The sequence below is a fragment of the Miniopterus natalensis genome, chromosome 12, assembly GCF_054644295.1.
Source record: "Miniopterus natalensis isolate mMinNat1 chromosome 12, mMinNat1.hap1, whole genome shotgun sequence".
Taxonomy (NCBI): Eukaryota; Metazoa; Chordata; class Mammalia; order Chiroptera; family Miniopteridae; genus Miniopterus; species Miniopterus natalensis.
In genome coordinates, this window is record NC_142092.1 from 38,225,892 (window position 1) to 38,252,435 (window position 26,544).

The 26,544-nt window shown below is 36.2% G+C and overlaps 1 protein-coding gene across 4 annotated transcripts in view; it reads right to left on the reverse strand.

The window, feature by feature from the left end:
* Positions 1–10,396: 10,396 nt before the first annotated feature.
* CARNMT1 (carnosine N-methyltransferase 1) overlaps positions 10,397–26,544 on the reverse strand; it is a 32,511-nt gene continuing 16,363 nt past the window's right edge. For all 4 annotated transcript variants that reach the window (XM_016222948.2, XM_016222944.2, XM_016222945.2 and 1 more), the window contains 5 exons: positions 22,866–23,006; positions 21,750–21,928; positions 19,920–20,033; positions 13,717–13,820; positions 10,397–12,971 (listed from right to left, as the gene is read on the reverse strand). In XM_016222948.2, the coding sequence (XP_016078434.2) occupies positions 12,870–12,971; positions 13,717–13,820; positions 19,920–20,033; positions 21,750–21,928; positions 22,866–23,006 (640 nt within the window). In that variant the 3' untranslated portion in view covers positions 10,397–12,869. The remainder of the gene's footprint in view (positions 12,972–13,716; positions 13,821–19,919; positions 20,034–21,749; positions 21,929–22,865; positions 23,007–26,544) is intronic.

The window sequence follows — 26,544 nt, forward strand, 5'->3', positions numbered from 1 at the left end:
TTCCTATTGAATACAGTATTCCATCATATGAATCTACTCCATTGTCAATATGCATTTTGAGTTTTTTCAGATTTTTGCAGTGCAAATAGATTTCTAAGTCACATGTACAAGAAAGTCTATTTTATATAGAATGGAATTACTGCATTATAGAGTATGTTTATCTTCACTTTAACCAGTTTATACCCCTTGTAGCAGTGGATGAAAGATGCCTTTTTGCCACATTCTCACCAATAAAGTTAAGATTGGTCTGACACGAGCCGTGTGAAGTGGTATTTCATTGTGGCCTCAGTTTGTATTTCCCCAACGAAGTTGGACATCTTTTTATATGTTTATGAACATTCCTGGAGCAGTAATCCTGCTCTTTACTCTTTATGGTATCTTTTGTTGAACAAATTCTTAACTTAAATATGGTCAGAATTATCCAGCTTTTCTTCAATTGTTTGCAACTTGTGCTTTTCCCCCTTGTTTAAGGCATAGATCCTTTCACCACTACCTCTGCTTCAAGACTATCCAGCCTGATCCCAGTCTCTACTTGGCCCAATATGGATCTCTAGCCCTTTGTGAAAGAACTGTTAAATCTTTTGCCCTTTTAAAAATTGGATTGATGGTTGTTTTTCTTTCTGGTTTGTGAGAGTTCTTTTACTATTCTGGGAAACAATTTCTTATGGGTAATAGGTGTTGTGAATATTATAAATATCTTCTCCCAGTTTGTATTTTCACTTTCTATGGTATCTTAATATAATCAACTTTATCAATTTTTTGTTTTCTGCTTTGCACATATTACATCTTGTTTTAGAAATCTTTTCCTTGCCCGGCCAGGCGTGGCTCAGCTGTTGAGCATTGACCTAGGATCCAGGCGATCAAGGTTTGATTCCCAGTCAGGGCACATGCCCGGGTTGCGGGCTCGATCACCAGTCAGGGGTGTGCAGGAGGCAGCCGATCAATGACTCTCTCATCAATGATGTTTCTCTCCCTCCCTCTCCTTTCCTCTCTCTGAGGTCAATAAAGATATATTAAAAATATATATATATTTTTTCCTGTCTCAAGTTCTAGATGTTTTATACTTTAAATTTTTCTTTTTTGAAACTTTTTTCTTCATATTAAAAAAAATTTTTTTTTACTTATTTATGTTTATATTCCATAATATTTTCTATTAGTTTCAGGTGCACAGTGTAGTGGTTAGACAATCATACTTTCCAAAGTGTTCCCCTGATGTTTCAAGTTACAGTGTTGTATGTTTGCTTCTACATATAAATCTTTTATCCATGTGGACTTAGTTTGTGTGTGTATGTGGTATGGTTAGACTCAAGTTCTTTTTTCTTCCCTATAAGTAATTACTAGTGTCCTCAACACCATATATTGAATAGTTGTTCATTTCTCATTGCTCTGCAAGTATCTCCTTTATCATAAGTCAAGTTTTCATAAATACACTCAACTCTTTGGCAGTTTTTTATTCAGTTTGATTGGTCTGTTTGCTATCTTGGGCCAATATAACAGTGTTTTAATTACTCTAGTTTTGTAATAAGTCTTTGATATCTAGAGCAAGCCCCCACATCTTTCTTGCTCTTCAAGAGTGCGTTTTTTCTTGTTTTAACTTTTTTTAAAATTGAATTTACTGGGTGACTGGTTAGTAGAACCATACAGTGTTCAACTGTACAACTCTGCAACACATCCTCTGCACACTGCATCGTGTGCCCAGCACCCAAAGTCAAGTCTCCACCACCATTTACTTGCCCTCTGCTCTCTTCCACCTCCCCCAGCCCCCTACCCTTTCCCTCTGACAGTCTCCGTACTATTGTCTGTGTCTGTTGGTTTTTCTTAATCCCTTCACTTTTTTCACCCAGTCTCCAACTCCCCTGTCCCCTCTGACAGCTGTCAGTCTGTTGTATGTATGAGTCTGTTTCTATTTTGTTAGTTTATTTTGTTCATTAGATTCCACATGTAAGTGAAATCATATGGCATTTATCTTTCTCTGACTGGCTTATTTCACTTAGCATAATACTCTCTTAAATCCATCCATACTGTCACACAGGGTAAGATTTCCTTTTTTATGGCCTTATAGTATTCCATTGTGTAAATGTACCACAGCTTTTTTATCCACTCAACTACTGATGGGCACCTGAGCTACTTCCAGATCTTGGTTATTGTAAATAATGCTGCAGTAAACATAGGGATACATATATTCTTTTGAATGAGTGTTTCAGGTTTCTTAGGATATATTCCCAGGAGTGGGATTGCTGGGTCATAAGACAGCTCCATTTTTAATTTTTTTGAGGAAACTCCATACTGTTTTCTACAGTGGCTGCACCAATCTCTATTCCCAACAGTGCACAAGGGCTCCCTTTTCTGCACATCCTCACCAGCACTGGCTGTTTGTGGATTTATTGAAGATAGCCATCTGACAGGTATGAAGAGATATCTCATTGTGGTTTAAATTTGCACTTCTCTGATGATTAATGACATTGAGCATTTTTTAGTACATCTACTGGCCATCTGTATGTCCTCTTTAGAGAAGGGTCTATTTGGATCCTTTGCCCATTTTTTTAATTGGATTGTTTTCTTGTTGTTGAGTTGTATAAGTTCTTTATAAATTTTGGCAATTAACCCCTTATCAGATTCCCCTTATCATTGGGGAATGTGTTCTGCTGTTCATTGGGTTGTCTTTTCATTTTGTTGATGGTTTCCTTTGCTGTGCAAAAGCTTTCTAGTTTGATGCAGTCCTATTGGGTTGTTTCCTTTGCCCAAGGGGATATATCAGAAAAAATATCCCTGTGAGAAATGTCTGAGATCTTACTGTTTCCTTCTAGGATTTTTATGGTTTCACAACTTACATTTAAGTCTTTAATCCATTTGAGTTTATTCTTGTGTGTGTTGCAAGGAGATGGTCTAGTTTTATTTTTTGCATGTATCAGTCCAGTTGTATGTTCTTGCCTGCTTTGTCAAATATTAATTGACCATAACGGTGTGGGTTTATTTCTAGGCTCTCTATTCTATTCCATTGTGCTATATGCCTGTTTTTATGCCAGTTCCATTCTGTTTTGATCATTATGGCCTTGTAGTATAGTTTGACATCAGGTAGCGTGATATGTCTAACTTTGTTCTTCTTTCTCAAGATTGTTGAGGCTATTTGGGGTCTTTTGTGGTTCCATTTAAACTTTTGGAATATTTGTTCTAGTTCTTTGTGATATGCCATTAGTATTTTAATAGGAATTGTGTTGAATCTATAGATTGCTTTGGGTAGTATTGACATTTTAATGTTAATTCTTCCTATCCATGATTACAGTATATGCTTCCACTTATTTGTATCTTCCTGTTTCTTCATTATCCTATAATTTTCTGAGTACAGGTCTTTTACCTTCTTGGTTAAATTTATTCCTACATAACTTTTTGTTGTTGCAATTGTTGTTGCAATTGTAAATAGTTCTCTAATTAATTAGATCTTTTAAAAGGTCACTCAATAAAGCTTTATAATTCTTACCATGGAGTTTATATACTTTTAAATTTATTTTTATGGTGTTTTTTAAATTTTATTTTTTTACTACAATTGGCATTCAATATTAGTGTCAAGGAGTTTATATATCTTTTATGTTTATGCCTTGGCACTTTAGTTTTTGCAGATAATCTACTCCCCCTTTTAACTGACATTTTCTGAATTATTGTTGCTGCTCCTGGGCGCTTTTTAAAAAGTCCTGTTAGTACAACTTGAAATTAGTTTACCCCATGTTGTAAATAGTACCAGATCCATGTCTTCAAGGAATGTGTCCATTTCATTCAAGTCATCAGATCTGTTGACATAATATTTTCTGCTTTATAGATTTCTACTTAATTTGGGTTTACTTTGTTCTTTGTTGTTCTTGCATGTACCATGTACACTTGAAAAGAATATATAGTTTTCTGCAGGTGTTGGGCATAATGCTCTGTAAATATCTCTTAGCTTAAGGTGGTTGATGGTGTTTTTCAGATCTTATATGTCATTACTAACTTTTTAGTCCAATTGTTTAATTGCAAAGAAAGGGGTATTACAACCTATAATTTATAATGGTGGATTTTTTTGTTTCTCCCTTTAGTTCCATCAATTATATATTTTGAAACTCTTAGTTATGAGGCATACACATACTATGACTATTACATCTCTAATGTATTAACTTTGTCCTTCTGAAATATCTCTCTGGTAGTGCTATTTCATTTTGAAGTCGTCTTAACTTGATATTTAAATAACCATTCCAGCCCTCTTATGCTTAACATGTGCAAAGTGTATCTTTTTCCACCTCTTTACTTTCAACCTGTCTTTACATTTAATCTCTTAGAGACAATACAGTATCATTGGGTGTTGCTTTTCCCCACATTCTCTTACTATCTTATATGCTCAGAGCACCCTGTACGTGTCCTTTTTAATGGTTATCTCAGTTCTTACAATTATTACTTGTTGATACCTTTCCTGTTATATAAGCTATGTGGTGAGGGTAACAATCTGTCTTGTTGACCTCTGAATCCCCAAGACCGAATCTGGTGCCTGACACAATACAGGGTGTCAATAAATATCTGTGGAATGAATAAAGAAGTGATGACCACACAGTAAATAGTGAAGCTGGGATACTGGCCTGGCCTACCCTCTATTTTATTTCACTCTTCCTCAGGCTGTCTGTGATGTAAGTACCCCACTCCTCCCCCCTCTCCCCCCAAAAAGGATAGACCGAATTTTTCAAAAGACTTTAGTACAGATTTTCAACATACAGATTGCCTACCATGAAAATGTTTAATAATAGGTTATGTTGGTGAAGATATACTCTTCTTGTTTTAAAGTGTAACCTTTTAAGAGACATCTGGCACCATCTGTGAGATTTTAAAAATGCATATGCACATTTCAGCAATCCTACTTCTAGGAATGTATACTCCAGCTATGACAGTGGACACAGAGGTATGTACAGGATTAGCCATTGTAATTCAATGCTGAATAGCAGAAGATTGAAAACAACCTCATTGTTACTTATCGGTAAAGTATGATGTGTGTGTATATATATGTAATGAAATGCTGCTTAGCTTTTATTAAATGAAGTAAATTTATGTATATGGATGTAGAACAATCAGCAAAACTAAGTCAAAAAAGCAAGGTGCACAATATATATAGGCCACATGTAGGAGAAGACACACACACACACACATATGTATATTGTATACATGTATATGTGGTCTTTTTGTATTACATAGATGTTCCCAGTAGGATACTGTTATCAATAGTCAGGGTGGGATACTGAGGAATATGGGTGGAGAGCATATGAAACACAACTTGGGACTATTTCAGATTATCTTGGTGTCACTGGTGTATTGTGTGGGTGACAAGTTTCTTCACTACAGGCCAACACTTAGAATTTCTGGCTTCTGTTATCTTCTGTCAGGAGATAATTTTCCATGGGTCTTTTGCATTTCAGTATATTTTACAAGCAGAGGCTCTGGCTGCCTTTATTCCAGATGATCTTTTTAAGGATTGTTTACAGTGAACAGCTTGGAAGACAGACATTGTCTACCTCTGGAGTGAAGGGCAGATTTGTTTACTGTCCTGTATACTTTCTTCTAGGACAGAGTCAGGCATACACACTGTTTGTCATAAAAGATTATGGCTTCCTAAATGCAGAAATCTCTAACCCAAGCCAATGCATGTGTAGGCATCACTAGCACTCTGTGTCACTCTGTGAGACTGGGCTACAGGAAACTGGTTCAAATTTAATACTTTGGCTACTGCTATTGCTGAGTAATAGACTGTCCTTTAACTTTCCTGTAAGAGGTTTGTGTCTTACGCTTCTATTCCTGAAACTGGCAGACTAACGCCTCAAATTAAATGCCACACAGACATGGGTCCTGGTCTCACCAGCAGTTTGAGCCAGATGGCAGAATCTTGAAGCACAGGGAACTAGCTCTTCTGGAGCAAACTGTGACAAAGAGATACATTTTCACACCCTCTCTCCTTCTCCTGGACTATTTTTAGACAGAGTGTTTCTTTCTAGCTGTCCAGAGATGTCCCCATGTAGCCAAGTGAGTGTATCTCTTTGTGAACGCAGTAGCTGGCTTGGTAACAACTACAATTTTTCCTTGTTTTGTGCTTCTTTGTAGTCTAAATGTCATATATTTTTCCTTAAGCCTATCAGAACTGATGGTGCAAAGCAGTTCAGTAAGCTGAATTCTGGAGGGACAAGCCTCTCCAAAGAGATGGAACACATGAGTTTTTCACATTTGGCAGAGTATAGAGAAGTGGCTGCTTTATAAGCTGCAAATAAATCTGAAAAAGTTTTACATTCTTGGTAATTGTGGGTTAGCATCTCAATTTGGAATAGCTGGGAGTCCCTGATATAAGGGATGTTTGCACTCATTTTTCATTGTCTTCCATTGGGTGCTCAGGGGAAAGACTTGGGGCAGAACGAGAGACCTGGAGAGAGCCCCGTGGAAGACGCAGATGTACAGGACAGCTGCTGCTCCCAGGACAGGCATAAAAGCCCATGTTTCCCTGGATTATTCTCTGCTGGAAGCAAATCCATAAGGTGTTGATGGACGGTCAGCAAACTCTCCCAGGGACAGGCATTGCTTGCGGGGGAGGAGTAGCAGCAAACCCAACCCTATCTTGGGGCTGGGGCAGGAAACCATCTCATCCCCAGGTTAAGAACAAGATCCCTGGAGGAAAACCAGAAGCAAAAATCTGCTTTTGGGGAAGAGGAGCGGATGATAATTTGGTGCCTAGTATCCTTCATTGATACTACTACCGGAGGAGCAGGAAATTCCTGCGTAAGACCAACCACAGATACATGGGGAGGAGGGTGAGAATGCCGACGGGCCCACTTATGAGGTCCAGGTGCATGAAGGCTGGACTGAGACAACGCCCACGGCCCTGTCATGAGCCTACCACAGACTAACAAGAAACAGTTTTCCCCTGGGGGAGACGGGAGCATGAAGCGAGAATTCCACTGTGGCTACGGCATGCAGAACACAAGAATGCTGGAGGTGGAACAGGAACAACGGGGGAAAACACCCACTGGCATCCTGTTACTCATTCTATGCACAGGTAGCCACAGCGCACTGCTGCTGAAACAGGAAGCCTGATGCTCTGCAAGTAACAACAACAAAACGCAAACCTGACTCCGTTTTGCAAGATTGATTCAATCTCCCATACTGACCCAAGAGGCATACATTCATACCCAGGAATAAATATTATTTACCTCAAGTTGGTTTTTTCTACACAGTAAGTGGAATTCAATGAGTCAGGGAAAAGAGCAAGAGGAAAAAAACCTGTCAAGAGAAAAATCGAACAGAACTAGACTCAGAGGTGACCCAGATATTGGGTTTTTCTCAGGGACTAAAATTCCTGTAACATTAAAGGATATAATAGAAAAAGTGAACAATATGCATTGACATGGGGCATTTCAGCAGAGATTAGAACTATAAAATAAGATAAATGGAAATGCAAGAAATAAAAAGCATGATAACATGAAAATGTTTTCAACAGGTTCATTAATAGAAGGGACACAGATGCGAGTTTTAAGGAACTTGAAGATAGGTAAAAAAGGAACTACTCAGTCTGAAACACCAAGAGGGGAGGAAAATGAGTGAAAAACAAAAACAACTAGAAACCACCAGAACAGAGCACCCAGGAGTAGTGGGACTATAATGACTAATCTAATGTATGTGTAACGAAAGTCCCAGGAGAAGCAAGAGAGAACAGGGCAGAAGAAATATTTGAAAAGGTAATAGCAAAGAACTTTTTAGAAATGCCAAACCATAGACCCAACAAACAGGGTAAATTCCAAAAGTCACACACATCTAGATACATACTGAAAATTAAATATAAAATCCTGAAAGCAGCCAGAGAAAAAGGAAACATATTAAGGATAGAATAAGAATTACAGCTCTCATCAGAGTACTCATCAGGACAATGGAGTGACATCTTTAAAAGAAATAGCCCAGAATTCTGTACTCTGTGGAATAAATCCTTCAAAATAAAGGTGAAATACAGGCTTTTTCAGATAAACAAAAGCTGAGAGAATTCACTGTCGTAAAACCTATAATACAAGAAATATCAAAGTTCTTCAGGTGCAAGTATGAAACCAGATGGAAACTTGGATGCACACAAGAAACAGTGTTGTATAACAAATTACCCCAAAACTTAGTGGCTTAAAACATTTTCTGAGTCTGTGGATCAGGAATTCATCAGCTTAGCTAGCTGGTTCAGAGTTGCCCATGTGATTGCAGTCAAAATTTTGGTTGGGGCTTTAGTCATCCAAAGGCTTGCCTGGGGCTGGAAGACCTACTTCCAAGCACATTCAGTTCATATGACTATTTGGAGGTGGCCTTAGTTCTTCACCGTGTGGGATTCTCCATAGGGCTATATGAATATCCTCATAGGGCTATTTGAATGTCATCTCACTTCTACAAGTGATCCAAAAGATAAATAGAAGCAGTATTATCTTTATGACCCAGCCTTAGGTCATTTCTACCACAGTCTATTCCCTCCTACTAGAAGGGCATCATTACCACCTGCACTTCAAGAGGGAAGAGGAATTACTGTCCAAAAGGGAGAATTTGTGGAAATATTCTTAAAGCACCACACACCGGAAATTATAAGTCATATACGTATAATGGAGTTGATAAATGCCTGTACTTCTCCTTCCCATGAGTGTCATATTCAAGGACTACTGCATGGACTGTCCCCTCCTGGGTGGTCCAGGGAAACCAAAGCTTCAGAGACTTAATGGCTACAAAAATACTCAGGCCATGGCCAGATATTCCAGTAACACCAACTGCCTCACGCTGTCACCAAATACACCTTTGTACCAAAGGCAACTATTAACCAACTTTTGTTGAAACTGGGTGCATGACTCATGGATGTCAAACTTGTGACTAGTCTGACATCCCCATTTGGGGGTGGGTCAACTGGACTTGATGCCTACACAAGGTGAAAAGGAGCCAACAAGCCTTGCAAGTCCAACTGAAATAGCATATTCAAGAATGTGGTGGGCCTGACCCTAGCAACTTTTTGGTGCTATGAAAAAGTGGAACTAATCCTTTGGGGGTAAACTTTATGCCCCACTCTGCCACCTACACCAAAGCTGCTGGCTCAATGGGGTTCTTGACTCACTGACAGTCCCCTAAACTTCTGGGCCGAGATCACCGACTGGCTAAATGGAAACCTAGTGGGGTCCAATGGGCTGCCATCACTGTTCAGACTCAGTACCAGCTATGTAGAACCAAAAGCAGATGGGGCCACTCCTCTCAGTGGCTAGAACTCAAAGTGGTCCTCATGGTTAGTTCTCCCCTTGACCAACCGCACTACATTTTTACTAACTGTTCCATTTTTGCCAATGGCTTGTGTGGCTGCCATGTGAAAAGAAAGACTGACAGATTAAGGGCACCTCTCTTTGGCCATTAATCTTACATAAATTGCTCAACTTCCCTAATGGTTAAAGAAATGAATATTAAAATTAGATACCACTTTTTCCTATCATATTGACAAAAATATGAAAAGATTAGCAATGCCTAGTATTGGCGAGGGAATGGATGCAAAATTATTCTCAAGTACTGTTGATGGCATGTAAAAATTGGTAGTCTTTTTGAAAGGCAACCTGACTGAAAATGCACATAGACAGTGACTGAATGATTCCACTTCTAAACAGCTGCTAAAGAGAAATCACCAAACATATGTACGAGGCATATACTAGCGTGTTTGCAAAGTGAGAGTAACCCTCTATTAAATTTCATGTATGTCCTCTCTCCCATTACCTATCATAATTTCTTTGTAATTTCCACCAAACTTTTGGAATCTAAAACTATACATGCCAACTTTGACTCCCCCCACCCCCCAGGATTCTACTGAAACTTTTTTCAAAAGGTCACCGTAACATTAAAACTAATGTCCTGTTACCAGTCGTCTTTTTCTATCACTACACAGCAGTCAACAGATTGAAATTATATTTGTCTACGATGTGCTTTCACATCTTAATATATAATGTTTTACATATAACTCATGACCTCATTAAAAACCCTTTGAAATAGGTGGTAGCAATCCTCTTTTACAGATGAGGGAACAAACTCAGAGCACCTTGCCCGAGACCACAAACAGTAGTTCAGGAAAATGATCCCAGAGTATCTTAAGGGCTGAATCCAGTGCTCGTCCTACTAACGGCTGGCCCTGGAACTTTCTTCTTTTCCTTTATAGTTCATTTTCTATTATTTAACAAGCCCAAAGATCAGGATTAATTAGGGTAAGGTGTAGCATACTCGAAGAACAAGTATCATATATAGACTTTCTAGAAGCATATAGAAGCTAATCCAAGGGTTCCAAGGTGTATGTGCTCAATTAAAATTCCCATGTCTACGGTTATCACTAATTTAGATAGAAACAACCAAGCAAATATTGTTTCATAGCAATTGGCAGACTTTAATATTCAAGAAAAATCAAGTCCATCATACACATTAAAAATATAGGAAATTTCATGCAGACATGAAGCTTCCAACTCAGCCTTTGTGGCAACTTTTAGAATGAGAATTACATATAAATACAGTGCATTTTATAATTCCAAAACTTCATAATTTTATACTGTGATTTATACAGCTTCTCTTTTATATTTTACATATCCACCTCGCTCACTTGATTAACATACCCTAACCTGCACAACTTCAGATTATGGAAAAAAACAAAAACAAACCCAGCAAGCAGAATGACGTATCTTCTCCAGCTTTATGAAAATGAATGGAAACATTTGTGTATAGAGCTAATTTAAGGAAAAAAGTAAGAAACTTTTAAGGCTTACACACCATAGTAGGACTATACATATGAAATACAAAATTAAATCCTCCAGTGATTAATACAATTTTCAAGTTCAGAATATATTAACTGCAAAAGCTGTAAGAGGAAAAAAAGCAATGCAAATTTGTGTAGAACATTTAAAGTATTCATAATATGAGGGAGAAATTAAAAACAACACATTTCAGAATTAACTAAAATGTAAGGTGTAATTTATAAATAAAAGTAACATTATTAAAGAATAAAACCTGATAGCAGAACTTTTAATAAAGCCAACCCATAAGTGTCAACCTGTTTTTGCCTCTGAAAAGAACAAGACCATGTTTCAATACATGTTATAAAAAAGTGAATACTAGTCAGTGATTAAAAAACTTTACTAAATTATTCAAAAACAGCATGCATTTCTTTTGGTAGATTTTTTTAAATACCTAGGTTCCTTTTAAGTCTTTTTCTTAAAAATAATAATTTGGGGGAGCAATTTATTTCAAGTTTATTCATGTGGTAGAAAATGAGAATTCCTACTAAAAGAACATCTGCCAAGTACTGAGGGACACAAAAAAGAGAAATCATTTTAAAAACCCAAACAAACTCAACAGGTTATAGGCTTCCATAAATTGACAAGTCAAATTAGCTTCATGAATCCCTTCACTGCATGAAGGGCTCAAGAGTTCCCTTACTATATGCAGAAAAGCTTCTATTAGTAAGATGCCAAATTGTGCAGTGACTCCCCCAACCCAAATGACCATAAATGTTTAAAGACTTACAAGTAAGTTTTCCCTTAAAACATGACATTTATGTTACCAGCACATTATTGAGATTAAGTCTAATCCAAATTGCCACAGAGGTCTCTTAATGCCATCAATCACCTGTGAAAATATTCAAGCGTACTTCCTTTTCTTCAAGAAAAGGTTAAAACATTCTATTTGTCATCTCTACTTTCCAAGCTATGGGAAACAGAATAACATAAAAAAAATACAAAGGAAAACTCCCTCCAATAAAGATCTGCTAGAGGTAGAAATTTAAAACAGCATATACTGTTTTAGCCCCAGCTATCAGGAACAAAATTGGTGTTAATCTGAAATTATATTAATGGCTGTTTACAATATTGAAGACACAGACCACGGGCAGTAATTTATCCCTGAATTTCATATTCACATTAATACTATCATAATTTTTACTAGTATATAGTTGTTTTAATGAAAAAAAGTGCTTGCTTTTGTAGCCAGGTAATCTAAAGAAAAGACATTATTGTAAACATCTCATGACAGACTGTATTCATTTATAGTTTGAAATCATACATTTCAAATGGGCAGAATTTATTCTTATTTCCCCAGTTTCCTAACAGTACCTTTAATAACGGTTTTTGTGACTCACTTAGATTGTTGAGATCTTCATACATTTCAGAGTGATCCATGATGAGTATGCTTTCAAGTGTTCAGTTTAGTGTGGCCGAAAGACTTACTAATTTCTTGGTTACTTGAATGCATTTTTACTGGCCTATGATACTATTAAATTTAATATTTCATAAAAATGAAAGGTTTGATGCTTCCCTAAGTTCAGCTAAGAAAAAAGTTATTTGAATAATAAAAGAATAGACACACATTTGATGTATAGATTGCTTAGGTCCAAGTGAATAAAAGTCTCAATTCCAGATGTTGAATATGAGAGGATCCTTAGACTCTTCTAAAAATAACATGTGCAATGCATACAAAACAAAAAAGGAGATTATTATGAACCTCAATACTATTAGTCATTTGCATGGCAGACTTGGAATGGACAACTTCATGAAGACACTAGAGATCAAGTGTTTTCTACTGAAAGACAATTCTGGGCTTCAAGGAAAAAGTAAACTCGAAGACGTTTCCTGTTTTTACTTGTATAGTACAAATATGCATGGCATAGTATATTTCTGAAAAAGCGATAGACATATTAAGAAAATAGACACTATTTCTAAACTTTGTTAGGAATAAGAAGGCACCACTGATTTGAGGTTGTGTCCTGTCATTTGATAGTTGATTTGGGGCTGTTTATTTCAGGATTTGCTCTTACTAAATACTTTTCCTGGTGATATCACTTGAGACCATTATTGTGGTTTACGGACCACAAACAAGACACATTCATAGTAGTATTTCATCATGGAGAGATCATTCACAGTGTATGTTGACAGGACAGATTCTTTTTCCACCTGCAATGCAAACAATCATAATGATGATGATGGCCACCATGATGATAACACTAACAAATATTGAGCACTTTTAAGTGGCAGGTGCTATTTTACATATATTCTAGATATTAATGTACTTATTACATTCAAGTACTACCATAAGATTGGTACTATTAGTAATCCTACTTTACAAAGAGAGGTTATTCAAAGTCACACTGCTAATAAGTGGTAGAACTGGGGTTCACACTCAGGCAGTATAACTGCAGAACTACTAAGCTACTACAATATATTGCTTCTCTTTATCTTTAAGAACTAATCTGTTATTTTTTATATGAATGGGATGTTTCTAAATAAACATATAGTAAAACACAATAGTCAAAGTATCATAAAACTGTATAATAATGCACATAATAAAAGAAGACTGAACAGTACAGAAGCACATATAGTAAACAATACCCCTCTTGCACCTGCCCTCCCATTCCCCATTTGCTTCCCCAGAGTCTAGTCTACTTGGTAACTAACAGTCTACAAAGGTCATTATTATGATAATGGTCAAGCAACAATCTACTGAAAGGTGATTATACCAGGGATATAGTTTTCCATTTACATACACATTATCCCAAATCCTCATAATTCTAAAAACTATTTACTTTATGGATGAGAAACAGAGAGGTTAAGAGGTAAAGCCAGTAAATGCCATAATATCACCATTTCTGAGTAAGTCCTTTGGAAATTAAGCTTTGGCAATACTTTGTTCCATCCTTACCTCTAGCTGGAATCCATACTGCAGAACAACATTTTTTAGATCCTCGTAACTCAATTCTATGGAAAGTTCATTCGCTAAATTTTCGAAGTGGTATAGCAGAGGACCTATGGTTTAAAGATACTATAAATGAATTACTTGAATATAAACATGCACTAGTAACTATGTTAGACTGAACTCCAAGTTGAATAAGTTGGGTAGTGGATAAAAAGGAGAAGTAAAGAACATTTACATTTGCCAAAGACACATACCCAGACCCCTGAAACTTTGGCCCAGTAACTGACATTCAAGTGCTGGGCCTATATTCATGGGAGTGGGAGCCTCTGGTACACTAGCCTTGTACTGTGATTCTCCACTTCATGGACCTCATGCATGTAACTCTTGAGTGAATGCTAAGTCCCCAAATTCCAAAGATATACTGCAATTATAATTCCATACGTAAATGCAAAAGGACAGCTACAAACTGGTTATCACGTGAAAACAGAAGGGTCCTCAAGCCAGCAGGCGGCTGGGGATGAGGGGTAGTGAGGAGAGTTAGAGGCAGGGCAGCCTGGAATGAAGAGATGACACTAGGGTGTGTCATTTTTTAAACGCCCAGCTCATATCCTAAGCTCTAACACCTCCTGATTATGTTCCTGTTGGCAAGCCACTAATTCTGCCCGCCCCATCTGTAACATGACTTTAATGTGAGATACACATAACAAATCAGGCATATAGAAGGCACTAAGTAAACGATAGCTGTAACAACCCTTTAAAGATGACAGTCTCCTTTTCTATTCTCTCATTCTATATATCCAAGAAACAAACAAACAAATAAATAAATAAATAAAAACCATCATGTGACTGAAACCAATTTTCCAATCTTTTAATCTGTCACATTTCCCCCAACCCATCAGCCTCATCCAGGCAACATTATCATTCTACAGTTATACTTCAGAACTAATCTAGACAATCTTCTCCTTACCTTTCACTGGGTTATTTATAAATCCGTGACCAACTCACAGTCCCCACTCCTTTCTCACTCCTCACACAATGTGCTAATCATCAAAGATAAATGTAACAAACAGAACAAGGTTTCTGCTCCTAAAGGTTCACCACTCTGGAACATACTTAGGGTTAAAAAGGGTTTATTTATCTCCCCTCTTTTTTATCCTATATAAACCACTAGAAAAAAATGACTAAATATAGTTTATATATTAGTGCTCTTTTCAAAATATAACAGTGTTTCCCTATCAAAATACTCTGTCAAGCTTAAATTCCTGTTAGTTTTATTAGTACTAGTAAAAATGGCAGTAGTAGCCATTTACTGAGCACCTGCTGTATTCTAGGCCACCGGGAAACCTTTGAAGCCTTTTTATAAGAATGTAGAGCCTCATGGCAGTCTTTCCAGCTTTAAAGCATATGCTGTTCCTGCTCTCGTATTTTAAAAGCCTCCAACAATATTGTTTCACTATATCCACATGAAAGCATTCCAAAGATTCTTACATACTCAGGCCATATTTTACTTCTACTCATGCTATGTTCTACCTAGAAAGCTCCAACTCTCCAATTCAAGCTTTAGCCATGTTCCAAAACCTTGCTGAAATCAAGTTTTAATATAATCCATCTGTTTCCAGCCCTACTGCTTATTCCCTTAATATAGGATACTTTAAACCTCATTTAATGCAAATGTTACACTGCTCACTGATTACTTTTCATATAATTAGCACTGTGTTTTTTTCCTTAAATATTTTTATTGATTTTTAGAGAGGAAGGGAGAGAGAAACATCAATGTGAGAGTAGAACATCAATTGGCTACCTCCTATATGCCCCCTACCAGGGACTGAACCCACAACCCAGGCATGTGCCCTGATGGGGAATTGAACCATGAACTCCCGGTTCATGGGTCGATGCTCAACCACTGAGCCATGCCAGCTGGGCTCCCTTAAAGCATTTTATAAGTTAATATTCACAACTCTGATTTCATACAATCTGGGCAATATTTTCATTATAACTTAATTTCCAATGTAACTTTTTAGTATTCTATAATGGACAGCAGTTAATTTCTCATTATATATGAATATATTGACATTCTGGTCTATGTAAGTCTGGTTAGGGTGAAATCATCCCCATGGGGCTGATGCTCCATCAGTTTACAGAAAAAAATAATTTTCCAGATTTATGTGATGAAAGCCAAAACCATAGAAATGTTTTAAGTTTACCAATATAAATGCCACTTTATCATGTCTCTTGGAAGCCAGTCAATCTTCTGTGACATCTTATCATTATTTTGTTCCCTCTTTCAAATTTCAAAACAATACATTCATTTATACACGTAAGTCACTAAATATCTATTAGATGTCAGGCTCTGCCCTCATTAAGCTTAGAAAATAGTACGGAAAACAAAAATATATGGGTGACAATACCACAATATGTTAAATGCTACTGACAGATCCTATGAGAATGTAAAAGAGAAATGCAGAATGTTTAACTCAACCTGAAAAGAAAGGATCACCTGAGCTGAGTGTTAAAGAACACATAAACTAACTGAAAATAGAAGGGGGAAAAGAAAGGACTTTCTGGGTGACAGGAGTGCACTTGAGGTCAGGACAGGGGTGGTAAAAAATAAAAAACTGAAGCCAATACATGAAAAGATGCTCTATATTACTAACCATCAGGGAAATACAAATCAAAACCCAACAAGATATACCTGTTAGAATGGCTATTACCAAAAGACAAGAGATAACAGGGTTGGCAAGGATATGGAGAAAAGGGAACCCTTGTATTGTGCACTGCTGGTGGGAATGTAAATTGGTGCAGCCACTATGGAATACAGTATGAAGTTTCCTCAAAATATTAAAAATAGAACTACCATATGATCCAGCAACTCCATTTCTGGGTTATTAATCCAAAGAAAACAAAAACACTAACTCAAAAAGATATATGCACCCCCACCCCCATGTTCACTGCAGCATTATTTACAAGAGCCAAGATATGGAAACAACCTAAGTGTTCACTGATGGATGAGTGGATAAAAAAAGTCACAGTATATGCTGTATATACAATGGGATATTATTCAGCCATAAAAGAGAATGAAATCTTGCCACTGGTGACAACATGGATGGACTTTGTGAGTATTATGCAAAGTGAAGTAAGTCAGAAAGAGAAAGACAAATACCATATGATCATGCTATCTGTGGAATCTTAAAAAAAAGCAAACAACAAAGAAATAAGCTCACAAAACACAGAGAACAGACTGGTGGTTGCCAGAGGTGGGGGCTGGCAAAATGGATAGACTCAAAAGGTACAAACTTCCAGTTATAAAATAAGTCATGAGGATGTAATGTACAGCATGGTGACTATAGTTAATATGCATAGTTGGAAGTTGCTAAGAGAATAAATCTTAAAAGTCCTCATTACACAAAAAAAGTCCTCATTACCATATGTATGGTAACAAATGTTAACTAGACTTTATTTCAAAATATATACAAATATTGAATCATGTTGTACACCTGAAACTAATATAATGTTGTATGCCAATTATACCTGAATTAAAAAATAATACAGCCAAGACACAAGACAGAAGAAAGATTACAAAGGGCACTGAAGAATTTAGGTTTCCAAGAAAGCTAGGCTTTTTTAAGGAATATGTTTTTATTGATTTTTTTTAGAGAGAGAAAGGGAGAGAAACATTGATGTGAGTGAGAAACATCAATCTGCCACCTCCCACACATGTACCCTGACCAGGAATCAAACCTATAACCTTTCAGTGCACAAGATGACCCTTAACCAACTGAGCCACACCAGACAGAGCAAAAAAGCTATGCTTTTATGCAGGGAGTCTGACAGAAATGGATTTACATATTGTAAAGATCAGTCTGCTGGTAATATGGAGCACTGGAAGGGGCAAAGAAGGTTGGAGATAACTTGAAGGAAACTACTGCAGTAATGCAGGCAAGCAATGATGAGGGCCTGGACTCAAGTACTAGCATGAGGTTAGAGCAATGGTTCTCAACTGGCATTTTTGGATTTCAAAACTGGGAAAGTATTACTGGAATCTGGTAGGTAGAAGCCCGAGATGCTGCTAACCATCCTACAGTGTTCAGAACAATCCTTCCCACCCTCAAATGAAGAATGATCCACCCCCAAATGTCACTAGTGCCGCAACTGAGAAACCCTGGGAGACAAAGAAATTCAAGGGCTATTAAGGAGTTTTAGGAGATACAATTTGTAGACTAAATGGGTACAGATGGTAAGTACAGGCATCATTTTCTTGACACACACAGATTTGGAAGTATTTGTGGTGCATCCAATTTGGACACAAGGGCTTGGAGCGTGAGAGAGAGATTTGGACCTGATTCATACTGGGAATTCAAACAGTAAAAGATGCAATGGCATTAAGTAGGAGTAATCCCTAATACAAAGTAAGAGATGAGTGCATGGCATAAAAGGTGAAAAACACTGAATAGATACCTGGAGCATACTGATATTTAAGGAAAATTGACTCAGATATTCTTCTTTTAAATTCTTTAACTTACACAAGGAAAGAATGTTATTTGCAAAGTATTAACCTTCCAAATAACTGCGTTTAAGGGCTGTTTTCCATTATTCCAATTCTCAAAATTGTTTGAGAAACTCTGTGGTAAGAAGAGTGGATGCCCTTGATCTCTCATTAATCAACATGCCCCATTATCTCTGATGCTCAAGACAAATCACACCTTGCCCCAGCACATCTATTCTTATCAAACAGTATGCTTACCAAGGACAAATTTTATTTGTCCCAGGCAGTTACAATTATTATTTTTATGAACAATAAAATATTAATGAACCACTAAAATAAATGTTCAAAAGGAAAAGTTATTTCTATGAAAGTTAAGTCAAATGCTTTGGAAATATACAAAACCTTACCATAACTCAGTAAATGGGATCAAAAATTTTAATCACATACATATGCAGTTAAGATTAATGCTAAGGATAAACTGACCCAGCACAAGCCTGCAGAGATAGCTGGTTAGCATTCAAGGAGTTGGATCTAGGCTGTAAGCCTGATTCTCCAGTACCTTTTTTCTAGATATTTAACCCACAACTCAGTATCTTCAACTATAAAATAGCAATAACGCCATTTCAACATAGAACTGTTTTGAGATTAAACAAGGTATTTATAAGTGGCTAACACAATGCTTAACACACAGTGAGCAAATTACCCAGTAGGTAATGTCTTCTTTCAGTCATTCTTGGGGAAAGAAATACTTTTCTTTTAAAGAAGACCCAAGGTTTGAGATACTTGTTTCATATTATGATTACATCGTACAGCCAGCTGCTCTCATCTGTCCTATGGCATTCTAAAGAGAAGTTTGGAAAAGGCCTACTACCTGTAGGCTTAATCCTACTGGCAAAACCTCTGGTAAAGTCAAATCATTAAAAAAGAACAGGTGACAGAACCCACCAACAAAACAAAACCAATCCTGAAGGCTAAGGACTCAAACAACGTGTATCTGACGTTCAAGTAGTATATTAACCCTCATGTCCTTCTTAACACTGATTATGTGTTTCACTAAAAGAGATAATTATCTTTACCTTGATAATATTATTTTTCTCCCATTTATTTTAAAGAAAAGGAATTTTTTTAAAAAGAAAGGGTAAAACTGGCAGTTTCCCTTATAATCTACATGGGAGGGACCACGTCACACTCATCATTTGATTTCCAGCACCCAGTGTCAGAATGCAGGAAGTTTTCTGCATATGTGAAACTATATTTCTGTTCTTTCTTAAACTCAAGGTAGTCACAAAAGTTATCACATCTCCTCTTTTCCCAGTATGTATATACACTGGGAGAAGGTTTCCAAGGGAGAGTAAGTGCTTGCCCTCAAATGTTTCATTACAGAAAGAACAGGACTGTTGTCTCCGTAAAGTGAAGAGTGGGGAAGATGAGGTAAGATGATCATCAAATGAATAACCAGTACTCTCTGAAATGATGAATGCTATGAAACTGACCTGGTGTAAATGCACAACTTAGGGGCTTCCACTACTTATGGAGGAATTAGCTAGGATTGGAGGAACTGTACCATTAAGTAGGAAGCAGTCTAAAGGAAAATCCAGAGGTTTTAAAACATATACAACACAATTATAACTTTTGTGAACACTTGGTACTATGAAGTTACCAAACGTAGGATAATTATAACTACTAGGTTAATGTGTAAAATTCTGATAAATACTGAGGAACTTACCTAGATTTATCCAAATTCCACCTGGCTTGAGGATTTTCCATATTGTGTCAATATAATCAATTACATTGTGAGCTGTGTCTATGAAGAAACAGGTAGCAATACAGTCCCAGGTATCTATTCAAGGAAAATCAAATTACTACATTTGTCATTTTATTTTGACTTTTAACTAATTCCATAAATGTACCAGTTACCTCTTAACAGAATATTAATATTTCATTAACTGCAGGGCTATAGAAGCTAACCTCTTCCTATCAACTACTATGATCAAGGCAAACAAATAATCATTTATGAGATAAACTTTGCAATTCACAAAAGATTTAATTAATAATTTGATAATCAATTTGGGAATAATTTTTTTTTTAAATATATCTTTATTGATTTCAGAGAGAGGAAATGAGAGAGAGAGATAGAAACATCAACGATAAAAGAGTCATTGATCAGCTGCCCAGCCTGCAACGCGGGCATGTACCCTGACTGGGAATCGAACCCCGATTGTCTGGATCCTAGGTCGATGCTCAAACGCTGAGCCATGACTGGCTGGGCTGGGAATAATTTTTGATGACCTATATCACTATATATCTTTACCAAATGACATGTTTTGCTTATAATTTATTCAACTGCCTTCATTTAAAATCAGTGCAGACAAAATAATAGTCATTTGAATTTTAAATTGTGATTTCTTTCAACCAATGTTAACTACCAATTTCAAAAGGTTTCAGAAAGACTGTATTCACACACTTTCTTTTTAAGTTCTGTTCTTAGAAAGACCTTCCCTGATAACTATATAAAACAGCAGCCCGCCCTGGCCAGTGTGGCTCAATTGGTTGGGCATCATCCTGTGCACCAAAAGGTTGCAGGTTCGATTCCCAGTCAGGGCACATGCCCAGGCTGCAGGCTTGATCCCTGGTAGGGGACGTACAAGAGGAAACCAATCAATGACTCTCTCTCATTGATATTTCTCTCTCTCCCCATTCTCCCTTCCTCTCTCTAAAAAATAAAAATATTAAACAAAAACAACAAAAACCCAGCAACCCCTCCCTAGTCCCTCATCACCCTGTGTCCCTCTCCCTATAAGAATATAAAAGTTCCCTGTGTACAGGACTTTTTGCTCACTGCTCTCTTTCCAGTGCCTAGAACATATCTGCCACTTAGCAAGTGCTCAACAAATATTTGTTAAATGAATGATTTGCTGACCCCTCAGCATTTCATTCTTCTTTTCACTGACAACCCCCCTCCTGTCTCCCTCTTTACCATGTACATCTGTTTCTCTAATGCCTAACATAAATTTCTTCATAAGTTGGCCAGGATGAAGTCTAAACTTCAGAGCCTGATTATAAAGGTCCTCCACAATCTGGGACCAACTTACTTCTGGAACCATGTCTCTCATTAAATCTCCAAATAAACCTCCCTTTGCCTTCCGGTGAAGCTGTTTTACCATCCCCAGTTCCCTTATTCATTCGTATCTATGTACCTCTACTGGCCTGGAATGCCATTCCTCTCATCCTTATGTCACAGCCTCTCCAAAGAGGAATCCCTTCTCACACTAACCTACTTCCATCTTTATTACATTCATTATTCAACTGAACTTGTTTATATGTTGTCTTCTATTAATAGACCTAACAGATTCTAAATTGCTTAACTGTGGGATCTTACACTTCTTTATATTTCCCATCATTGCCTTATACACAGCCTTTAAAATATTCTAAATTGTTACTAAAGTATACCTTATATTCTACCATCAAAATGAATGACCAAAACTTTAGCTTAGTATACAATTAGCTCATTAAATTTAGAAGAATAAAACCTTTAAAATGCATGCTTTAAACTTACTGCATTCTGAGTATATCTCCTGAAAATCTCCTGCTGTCATAGAAAAGTTAGAACCAGGAGGAAGGCTGTGGGGGTCAACATCAGGGAAAAAGATGGGTCGAATCTGATCAGCTGACCTCCTGTTATTGCTAAACTGATGGATCCAGGGGTAAAGCTTATATTTATTAATTTCAGAACATCTGCAAAATATGAGCATAAGATTCAGTGTTAACTATTTTACCAAGAAAATCTACTTTCAACACTAAAATATTCTTTTGATTAAAGGTTTACTTATATAATACTTAAAAAGTATTACTACTCCCCAACCATCTAAAAAAGCACATATACATGCAGATGAATCATGAATGAAAAGACAGAAAAAAATTAAATTCTGAGATATAAATATGTTGTTCATTCCGTTTTAAAAATGTACTTCCAAACTTCAAAATCAAGTAAAAACCAGTCCAAGTACTTTTTCAAAAAGTGTTACAGGTTTTGATACCTATTTTAATTATTTTGTACAACCTTCTCCTTTTTACCTTATTATCACCTCCTAACACATACTGCTACCAAAACAACATATCATTTAAACAGACAGCTATTTACTTTTTCTCTAACACACCTCTTCTGGCTTTAAAAATAACAACTCTTCTGACTTTATAATAACAAATAATAACTACTTACTAAGAGGCCACAGAAGTTCTGAGAGATCTTTCCAACTCAATCATGTGAGCTTACTTGGCCATTTAATAAGAATTTGATTAAGAAAAAAGATATGATCACTATACTGCACTCTTACTCCACCGAAGAAACAAAAGAGTGAAGAAGTTTAAGGAACAATGAGAAAATACTCCTTCCTGGATCATACTTGGTCCTGAAATTCACACAGAAATCATTTCAGTTTTGTGGAAGGCCAAGTCACTTTCTAAAGTCGCTAATCCATCCTCATCAAATTTCTGTTAACTAGGAAACTGATTAAAGTGACAATTGTATAAGTAATTTAATATAAGAAGCATTTATGATAAATATCATAATTAAACACTACGTGCTTATCTTCAAATTCAGAATTGTTCAAAAATAGGTAAGTCAATCTGATTCTGAGATACTACTATTTCTAGCAAAAAGTAAATTAAATACCTGTTGAGTACAAAGTTGGAAGAAAAGAGCATAAAAAAACTCCATTCATTTCCTTGACAAGCATAACCTAGCATAGCTATTTCCCAGGCCAGTCTTCCTAGTCCAGCACCAGGTACCAGAATATTTACTTTAGAAGGATCCCTGAAATGAAATAAGGCAATTATGTCCAACCCCTTAAAGAAAAAAAAAAAGACAAAAATCACATTAACAACTAAAAACTCTGATATTTAATAATAATCTCACTCAAGACTGACTACTTAAAATTGAGAAATACTTCTAAATATCAATGTAAAATAAAGGCATAAGGTATTTATTGTATGTTCAGATATGAGGGTTTTATCCCCAAAATATTACTTTTCAGAAAAAATGCAGTCACCTTATATTTGAAGACTTATGAAAACACTCATCCCTAGTAGCTGTCACCTGAACAACTGCGTTAGGAAGACAGATTACCCCAAAGGGATCCCAATATATACAATGAGATTGAACAAAATTATTTTATCATGAGATGGTAAACAAAGCAACTTTATTTCTAAATTCTATATCTAATACAATGGTTCATGTAACTAAATGATTAAGCATATAAATTTTAATGTGTCAGGCGTATCTTTAAAATCTTTTATTTCAGTTGGCAGAAGAATTTGGAGGGGGGATATTCTCATGGGTAAAACTGCCTTCTAATTGAGCATATATAATGGCAAATATATCACATCAAACCAGAATACAATAAAACTACTCTCACTTATTTGCATCACTCTACCACCAATTTCCTTTGCTATAAAATCTACCATTCCACTTTCAAACCACTAGATAGTAGCCTTAGCAAAGCAAGAACCTTTCTCAGGACTTCTGGCAAATAAATATAACCTTAAGAAAACTAAAATGGTAGTCTTACAGAAAACAAAAATGTGTATAGTCAGCTAGTATGTCAGTTAAAAAGGAATTTCTCTATTGTCTGTATTCCCCAAATTTAGTTCACAAATAAAATCCAATTTCCAAATGTAGTCCCATGTATAATTTCTTTTTGTATTTAAACATCATGGTGTGGTCCAAACAGCAGCAGGGCTGTTTACTAGAAGCCCTAGATGATAACATTTGCGTTTCCCACTTTAAAACAGAAAACAATCAGGACTATGGAGCTTTTGAAAATTCAGTCTACAAATATAGTAACATGGGACTTTACCCAGGGGCATTCAGTCTTAATATTTACATATGGAACATGTTATTTGTATAAAAACCATAACAGTTTATTTAGTTTGTTTCACTGTTGAATTTTACATATACAACATGGCATAAACCAAAATTTGTTAAAAATGATTTCTGACACATAGGCTTATTATGATTAGTAAGACATTCTTTAATCCTTGATACAGACTAACTAATTCCAAGGTGCCACATAATAGTTTTCACTAAAATAGAATGCTTTCTCCTCATTCTAGATTATACACAATGTGTGTGTGCATGTGCATGAACACTTAAATTTTTAATGAAGAGGGCATATCATCAGTCCTACCTATAATCGGTATCTAACAAAAATATATAAAATTTTAATATCTGAATGTGAGAAAGTCCTAGCTGTAGAACTCTGTGCTACCCCTTGTATAAAGGACTTGTCACTATGGCACCCCACCCAGGCCTCTCTCCCATTTTCCACTTCCTACCAGACCTACCCAAAATACTCTCCAGAATTACCCCGTTTCTTTTCAGTTCCCATTTGCCCAATAAAAACATACATTTTCCCCAAACGGTTGTTTTCAGCTTAGAGTTGTTTTGCTTAAATCAAAATAATGGAAGTAAAAGGATTTGAAAGTAAATTGGGACTTAAATCTTTATAAAAATAATCACTAATAATTTCTGAATAGCTAATCCATCTATGTAAAATATTACCATGCAGAACATAGATGAGTCTCAATGGCTTTATTCTGGGTGAAAAAAATAACTTCAAAAGGTGACAAATATACTGTTATGATTCCATTTATAGGACATTCTCAAGAAGAAAAAACCAGTGATTGGTAAACAGTTACCATGGGTTAAGGGTGGGGATAGTGTGTCACTACAAAGAGAAACATGAGAATTTTTTAACAGATAATGGAACTGTTCTGTATCCTGTTGGTAGTGGATTATGCATATCTATACATGCTAAATTCATAAAACTACACACCAAGAAAAGTAAATTTTATGGTATTCATTAAAACAAAAGGAAAATCATTCAGAAATTAGAAAGCATGCTAACGTAAAGGGTAAGTTTTGTTAATAATGGTATCAACAATTATTTTGTTTATGAAGGAAATTAACTTATGGCTGCTATTATGAAATTCACCCTAACTAATCAGAGCCACAGAACTCACTACCCCCACCTTGTGGCAGAAAGTCGCTGTATAAAACTATTAAAAGGCTGTCATCAAGCCAATTACTTGTATTATGACAAAAAGGATTTCCGTGGGCATATAAAAGAATACACATTAAAACAAATCACTGAAAAACGATTAAGAATTAAGCAAGGAATGGGAGAGATGGAGAGAATTTCCCCCTAATTCTTTGTTCTTAGCTAGATTGCTTTTCATTGGGTCTATACAGAAGGGATATTAACAGTATAATGAAACATCCCTGTAATTATAATGTATATGAAACTAAGGCACCCTGAAAAGCAGTTTCTGCTATGGATCCTTATGAAGTCTAGGACACTTCTATGAAGGTATTTCTATGGAGAATAAGAGAACTATAAATCTAAGTATAGACCCTTATGGTGAAATGGCTTAAAAAAAAAACAAACCCAAAACAGGAAAAGAGGCATGTAATATGTGGCTCAATAATCAAGTGTTGCCTGCTGGAGATTCTTTGCAAATATAGGCAAGCAAATGAATTTACCTAATTATTAAGGTCCAAATATGGAGATGGCACATTTAGTACAAATGCAACACCTCTGGCTACTAGAGGATACATTTGTAAGGATGGAACAGAGCCTTATAAGTCTGGACAGGCCGTGGGTCACAATTGTACCACCCTTTGTGCTCCGACTCTTTTACCAGCAGTAAGTGTGCTTGGGAGAGATTTCCTTTATTGGACACAGAATGTTTTTTGCATTGCAGTTACAGATTAGCAAATTCCAATACACAAAATATTTCCTCTTGTTGTGTCAACATGACACTTAGCTGACCCCTGGTGGTAGGAGTATATACTACCTTCAAGCATCAAAAAGGTTAATTTAAGTAAGTTGCTTAAATCACAGCAATTCACTATCGGTCCAGTATAGTAAATGCCACTAACCACTTGTGGCTGGCTACTGAACACTTAAAATGTGGCTAGTTCTAATTGAGATGTGCTACAAGTATAAAATAATGCCAGATTTCAAAGACTTAGTTTAAAAAAGGAATGTAAACTATCTCATTAATAATCTTGTATACTCATTGTAAGTTGAAATATTTTTGATATAGATATACTGGATTATTAAAGTATATTATAACTTCACCTGTTTCTATTTACCTTTTTATGTAGCTACTGGAAAATTTAAAATAACATATGTGCATTGCTTTATATTTCTATTGGCCAGAGTTGGTCTATATGATGAAATAATAAAAACAATTCTGAGCAAAAAACAATCTTGAAAAAACATCATAAACCATTATATGAACTTTTAAAGCATACAGAACAATACAGTATTTGTATGGTTTAGGCCAGC